This window comes from Barbus barbus (assembly GCF_936440315.1).
Source record: "Barbus barbus genome assembly, chromosome: 11".
Taxonomy (NCBI): Eukaryota; Metazoa; Chordata; class Actinopteri; order Cypriniformes; family Cyprinidae; genus Barbus; species Barbus barbus.
The window spans coordinates 5,212,939-5,220,838 of NC_136739.1; the positions used below are offsets into that span (position 1 = coordinate 5,212,939).

The 7,900-nt window shown below is 35.5% G+C and overlaps 1 protein-coding gene across 1 annotated transcript; it reads left to right on the forward strand.

The window, feature by feature from the left end:
• Positions 1 to 701: 701 nt before the first annotated feature.
• Positions 702 to 6,873, forward strand: LOC306877097 (uncharacterized protein; the record flags this gene model as incomplete). The annotated part of the gene is made up of 6 exons (XM_079428635.1): positions 702 to 941; positions 1,034 to 1,148; positions 4,831 to 4,904; positions 5,218 to 5,340; positions 6,480 to 6,569; positions 6,745 to 6,873. The coding sequence occupies 6 exons, from the start codon at positions 702 to 704 to the stop codon at positions 6,871 to 6,873; spliced, it is 771 nt and encodes a 256-aa protein (XP_079284761.1).
• Positions 6,874 to 7,900: the final 1,027 nt, after the last annotated feature.

Genomic DNA, 7,900 nt, shown 5'->3' on the forward strand with positions numbered 1-7,900 from the left:
AACTAAAGATGAAATAGGCTAAAATAAAACGAAAATGTAAAAATAAAAAACCTTTAAATATAAAAGTATAACCTACTTTATTTACCTACATTTCACTGCTGGTTATACCCTGTATAATTGTGTATGTGACAAATAAAAATCTTGAATCTTGAATCTTGAATATAAGAACTAGAAAAATGAAAGAAATGTCTTGGCAATTGAAATAAAATCCGTTAAAGTTGAAGTACTAAAATTGAAATACAAATAAAATAAAGCTAAATATTAAAAAGACCAAAGCAAAATAACTGAAAATATAAAAATAAAAGATAATTAAAAAATATAATAATATATACTAATAAATATACTTTGATTTAGGAATTTGGGAAAGCCATTAAAAGTTTTTTATTCACACAATTACAATTGAATATCAGTTCAATATATAATTCCAAAATTATGGCATAAGTTATTTAAGTTTTATGGCTTTAATTGTTAAGACATCCAGACCATTAACTTATCTTGCGTGTCTCAATGCAGGATTTTTTGTGTCTAATGGTTAAAAAAAAGTCATGGGACACCAAAATGTTTTTTGTGGAACGTGCCTCTTTTTGCCTGTTTATTAATTGATTAATTAGTTTTACAGCTTGTAGGTAAGTGAGAAGTGTTCAGGAAATTCAGATGATAACTTGTGAATGCTTTTACTCTGATCTCTTTCAGGTGCTGTGATGGTGGAGGACGGGACAGTCATGATGGGACGGGTAACAGTGTACTCAGTGCCAGGCTGTCCACACTGCATACAGGCCAAAGCTACTCTGAGTACATTAGGTGTTCCTGTGTGTGATGTGGATATAAACAAACACAGAGAATTAAGAGCACGATTGAAGGAGCTCACAGGTCACAGTACCGTACCACAGATATTCTTCAATAACCTCTATGTGGGAAACAACGAGGACCTCCAGAACCTGGTGAGATAAAAAAACCGTAACTGATATATGATTTCTATGTTGACTAATGGATTGATATGTACTTCTGGAGAATTTTGTGTGTGTGTGTTTAGGATCCTGAGCGACTAGAACATCTCGTCCTATCATTAAGAGAGGAGCCCGTGCCGCTGGACGCTCCACCTGTTCCTGGGGAAAATAGCCTTGACTCTGATGGTGAGATTGATGGAGGTTAGTATGTCATGAACTGGCTGCTTGTTGTTGTTTTCCTACAGTACTTCCTTATGTTTGTTGCTGGCCTAGAGTGTTGAAGGAATGAGGAATGACTGCTATTTGTGTTGCCCCTTTTTGTTTTTTGAACTAAGTAAGTGGGCAAGGTTTTTTTTTTTCTGGATTTGTTGTGCCTGCATGTGAGCAACCTTTCCATATCTGCTGTTGTCAGACTCAGTTTATAGTGATGAAAGATAACTGAATCAGCCCATCCCCTAAAGATCTCCCTCTTGTTTCAGTGGCCATCTTTTATAGACTACAACTGGAAACTGTAAGTTAGATTTTATTAATGAATATAACAGAGCCCTGTTTCAGTTCATAGAAGGTGACAAACTCTATTTACCTGTTTGCTTTGACTACAACAGTATCTTTACTACAACCAGCTCATTTATTTTTAAGCTCTTTATCAACATAATTTTTGAGATTTTTTTTTTCCAAAAAGCATTCTTGTTTTTACTAGTTTGTGGTTTGCACATTTTTTATGTTTTTGAAAGAATTATCTTATGCTCACCAAGGCTGCATTTATTTGGTCAAAAATACAATAAAAACAGCAATAATGTGACACATTATTTCAATTTAAAAGAACTGTTCTCCATTGAAATATATTTTAAAATGTGATTTGTCTTTCAATTTAATGCATCCTTTCTCAATAAAGTATTAATTTAAGTAGTTTAACATAAATTCGGTTTACAAATTATGCTAAACTTTTGGTATTGCATCCTACATTTCTAGTCTAATTCAGATTAATTTGAAGTGTGCGAGGGATGTGGACACAGAGGAGTTGAAGTAAAGCAAGGTGATTATCAGGATGTACCGGCACTGAGCTGCTGGACTGACTGGCTGTGCAGAGAAAAGGGTGTGGGCAGCTTCATTCAGCTCTCTCTCTGTCAGCTAACCAAGGAATTTATTTGGGTGTAACATTAGTTAACTATATTTTTTATAAAGCCACAAACAGGTTAGTTATGACTAGGACAGCAAACAAAATGTGTATGGAACTTACTGTCATGATTTACTGTAGAACCAGTAGAGCCCTGCCTCACTTTCCTGTTAGTCAACGACTAAACAGGCAGCACTGTATGAATGAAGGCAACTAATATATATATAACAGCTCTAGATTTTCTCCTTTAATGCCTGATGAGGTTAGAGAACTCCTGACAAGAGATCAGAGACCATTCCAGAATCACTCCAGACCCTTTAGATTCATAGCTCCATGTTGGTGCTTCTTCTCTTCAGTTCACCTCACTCATTTTCTATAGGGTTCGGGTCAGAGGACTGGAATGGCCATAGCAGACACTTGGTGTCGTCTTGGTGTCGTCTTGACAGAGGGGTCTTTAGATGTGCAGTCATTCGTGTAGAGGGAGAAGAGCAGTGGGGAGAGAACGCAGCCCTGAGGAGCTCCAGTGCTGATGGTACGAGTGTTGGATGTGAATTTACCAAGCTTTACTAACTGCTGTCTGTCTGTCAGGAAGCTGTTGATCCACTGACAGACAGAGGTCAGAGGACAGAGCTGTGTCAGTTTATTCTGAAGGGTGTCTGGGATGATGGTGTTAAAAGCGATTGTTAATTAACCCATTGGTGTTGGCTCTCATAGACTGTTCTGGCTCCACTCTCACTTTTTAGATAGGAAGGTAGCAGATGAAATTACCCAGCGTTGGATCGTGAGGAAGCATTTGAACTCTGTGACTGGCTAAACAAAGGCAGTTTGATGACAGACAGTATTCAAGCTATTGGAGTATGTCCCAACACAGCCCTCACCTCTGGAGAAATGGCAGCATGCTGCCTAATGAAGGGCTTATGACATCTGCTATAGTTTCATCTTTCTCATTGGAAACCCTATCTTTCTGCCCTCACTTCTCTTAAATGTGCTTGTCTAGACCTGCTTGTGTTTTGCATGCATCTCTAAAGCATGAAGCTTAGGGTTACACTCAAAGATTCTTTAATCATTTATGAGTTTGGTTCATTTCCAATCTTGTTAAACATTAGTTTCCTGCTTGTTATTATTAAAGTGTTTGTAAGGCAGCACTGTATTGATGTTTTTCAATCATTCTGCTCAGAGTTTGTTCTAAACCTCTAATATTTAAGTATTAAACTGCAGTCAATTAAGCATGCATTGTATTATTTTGAATATTATTTTTAGAATATTATTTATAAATAATAATAAATATTATTGATCAAGTTTTATACTTTCATACTTAGCTGTGCTGTCTATTTTTAGTTTTTGTAATTAGGGCTTCACAATTATTTAATTAATAATCAAGATTGCAGTTACAGGTGCAGCAATGAAATAATCATGACAAGTGTCAATTACAGCTTTCTACACACGTTGCATCAAAATGTGATACTAAATGTGGAACATATTTTTTTGCAGGTGCTGAACATTTTAACATGCCTGCAATGGGGAATCAGATTTAATTTTCAAAAGTTTGGGGTCAATGAGATTTAATTTTTTTATGTTTTTGAAAGAAGTCTGTTTTGTTCACCAAGGCTGCATTTATTTGATGAAAAAATACATAAAACATGCAATATTGTGCAATATTATTCAAATTTAAAATAACTGTTTTCTATTTGAATTTATTTTAAAATGTGATTTATTTCTGTGATGTAAAGCTGAATTTTCAGCATCATTACTCCAGTCTTCAGTGTCACATGATCCTTCAGAAATCAGTCTAATATGCTGATTTGCTGCTCAAAAAAATTTCTTACTATTATTAATGTCAAAAACAGTTATGCTGCTTAAAAACTTTTAGTGGTAACCCTGATACTTTTGTGCATTATTTTTTGATGAATAAAAAACTTCAAAACAACATAATTTATTTAAAATATAAATCTTTTGTATAATTTTTATTGTATAATTTTAAGCATCCTTGCTGAATAAAAGTTTTAATTTCTTTAAAAAGCTGACCCTGAATGTTTTCATAATTGTGTAGCCCTATTTATAAAATGTTCTAAGATTGCAATGATAGAATTTAAATAATATGACAGCAACAATAACATTCTTACTCTCATTATATGATATCTATCTCTGATATGGCCACAGCCATATCACCCTGCAGCCCAAGACCGGTTGCTCACTGAAGCTAAGCAGGGTTGAGCCTGGTCAGTACCTGGATGGGAGACCTCCTGGGAAAACTAAGTTGCTGTTGGAAGAGGTGTTAGTGAGGCCAGCAGGGGGTGCTCACCCTGCAGTCTGTGTGGGTCCTAACGCCCCGGTATAGTGACGGGTACACTATACTGTCAAAAAGCACTGTCTTTCTGATGAGACGTTAAACCGAGGTCCTGACTCTCTGTGGTCATTAAAAATCCCATGGCACTTGTCGTAAAGAGTAGAGGTGTAACCCCAGTGTCCTGGCCAGATTCCCTCTACTGGCCCTTGTCTATCATGGCCTCCTAATAATCCCCATCCACTTGATTGGCTCAATGACTCTCTCTCCTCTCCACCTGTAGCTGGTGTGTGGTGAGCGCACTGGCGCCGTTGTACTGTGGCTGCCGTCGCATCATCCAAGTGGATGCTGCACACTGGTGGTGGTTGAGGAGAGACCCCCTCATGATTGTAAAGCGCTTTGGGTGTAAAGCAATACACAATAAAGCGCTATATAAATGCATCATTCATTCATTCATTGTTTGTGACACTTGCCCAAAGCAGCCTGTGAGCTCTCGAAGGCACTGAGAAATCTGACGCTGAAACTCTACTCTGATCATCTCTCTGAAAATGGAAAGGTAACGCACTGTTTCACCATCTCATCACACGCTGCTTATCAAACAGATGCAAAACCATGTTCAATGGATTCGCCACAGACACGAACGCTACATGCACTTGATATTTGATGTTTGTGGCGAGTGAATGACCTGAGCAGCATTATGCCAGCGTTATGTTTTAAATAAGAAAGGTACGTGTCATTGTGACTGTCTGGGTCTCCATTTTTGACACTGGTGGTGGACGAGGAGACACCACCCCTCACAATGTAGAGCGCTCTGGGTGCTTAGAAAAGCAGAAAAGCGCTATATAAATGTAATGAATTATTATTATTATTATTACTTCATTGGTGGTGAGGTGTTCACACTGCAGGATATTGAAAATGGAGTGCTTAGAGGAAATCGAAAAGGTGTGGCACAACTCATGAAGCCCTTTTCCAGGAACGACCCTCGGCTGCAGGTATCCCAAAAAGAGCATATACCACTCCGGGTTTATATTATATAATATGTTTTTTAAATGGGCATCTATAGTTCTATGAAGGATTGTTAACATTTAAGGAATCATTCTTGTTCCCTTCCAAGGTTCTTTTTAGTGCAAAAGTGTTCTTTAAATTATTAAAATTTCTTCACACTAAGAAAAAATGGTTATTTTAAGAACTGAAAGGTTCTTTAGGGAACCAAAAAAATTTTTTTTTCTATGGAATCATGTTGAAAACCCCCCATTTTGGTTCTTTTTAAAGACTGTATGTCAACTGTGAATTCTGATATTGCCTGTGATTAATAGCAGAAAGGTACAGCATTTTTAGCAACAATAACATTTTCAGAGGTTTAAGAAGTTTCCAGGTGAATTTAAAAGTATTTGAGATTTATTTTATTAAGCCTATAAATCAGAAAATACTTAAAAAATAAAATATATTAGGGCTGTCAAAAGACTGAAAATACATTAAAATAATAAAAAAATTATTAATTGTCTTTTTGCTCTTTTTTTTGTAAAGGAGTGAAAGATATGTGTAAGTGTAAGTCTAACCCTGTTAATTTATGTTGATTATACCAGTTTATACATTTCAACGTTTTTTTTTTGGTAAGAAAGTAATATTTTTATTCAGCAAGGTCACATTAAATGGATCAAAAGCAACAGTAAAGATGTAAAATTTTACAAAAGATTTCTGTTTAAATACTGTTCTTTTGAACTTTCTTTTCATCAAAAAAATCATGAAACAATTATGACAGTACAACTGTTTTCAAGATTGATAATAATAAATGTTTCTTGAGCAGCAAATCAGTATATTAGAATGATCTCTGAAGGATCATGTGACACTGAAGACTGGAGTAATGATGCTGAAAATTCAGCTTTGCATCACAGAAATAAATTACATTTTAAAATATTCTAAGGTAGAAAATAGTTATCTAAAATTGTAATAATATTTCACAATAGTACTAATTTAACTGTATTTTTGATCAAATAAATGCAATACTTGGTGAGCAAAAGAGACTGCTTTAAAAGAATCTCACTAGCCCCAAATATAGGCTGAGAAACACTGGAGTAAAAGTTGTCTGTGAATGCTATTAACGTTAGTAATGTGTGTCTACATCCATTAGGTGGCACTTCCTGATGTTGAGCCTCTCATTCATTTTGCACTGAACTGTGGTGCAAAGGGCTGCCCTCCAATTAAGACATACACACCACAGGTTAATACCCAAAGTATTCTCATTTACAATATCTATAAATGTATATACATTCATTCTGACAGTGTAAATCATATTGATATTTAGCAGAATGTCCAAGCTGCTCTTTTCCATACAATGCAAGTGGTTGTTGGTTCTGTCTTGAAACATACTCAATTATTAATGTTTTCTTTTTCAGCTGCTGAACTGGGTGTTTGACTATATGGGAGCATCACAGAAGCAGAGGACTCTACAGACTCTGCTGTCAGAAGGAAAGGTCAAAGTGAGCTATCTGCCCTATGACTGGTCTATAAACAGCACAGACTGAATTAAACCACATTCTCACGCACATGATCACTCAAACACTGACTCATTGCGGGTTCTGTGTTTCTGAGAACTGTCCCCTCAAACTATGCATTTCAATCCCTTTACCTTGTTCTTCCACCTCTCAAAGGGCAATGTGATACTGTAGCCTAATATTTCTAACAAACTTTTATACCTATAACTGACTATTATGCAGTTACATATTTTAAATCTTCTCATGCAATGATGTCTTTAATTGATATGCATTATTATGTGTATTGTAATGTATCCATGTTAATTTATTTTTTAAATTAATTTCATACATGGTTTTCAGCAACACTATAAAAAGCAAAAAACAACCCAAGGAACGTAATGAAACATACCTGCACAGATTGAGAGCTATGGTGCATTTTGTTTGTAATATACAATTTTTTAAAAGATCTCAAGGAAAAATAATCATTTTTATATATATGCACCAATTTAACAATACACAGTAATAAACAGCCATATTTACCTATGTATATTTTTACAAAAATATTTCAATGTGACAAATTTGCACGGATGCTTCCAGGATTGTTTTTAAGCGCAATTAAAATAATGTCTAAATCCACAGAAATACATACAGTATAAATATGCATTTTAAATATCTAGCTATTCATAATGTTCAAAATTGTGTCTTAATTTACTTACCCAGTATATCACTCTATTAGATTAAAATTATTCACAGATATTTTTTTTACTTGCTGTACATTCACTGCTTCAGAGTTCACTGTTTTATGTCTAGACATGTTTCTTCTCAAAAGATCTGAAGGGAAATGCGCAGGACATGGAAGATTTTGAGACATGGATTAGTTTGGGGATCTTTTGTGCTGTTTGACTCTTTCTCTTTGTCTCAATGATAGATGTCTTCAGCAGGGAAGCGAGCAGCGCACATATCAGTTCATCAGAAAGACACCAGCCAGTAGCATCCAATACTTTTTGTTATGCATGATGTTATTTGATCAATTATTGAAAGGGCATCAGGGCTGATGGAGTCTCATAACTGGTTTCTC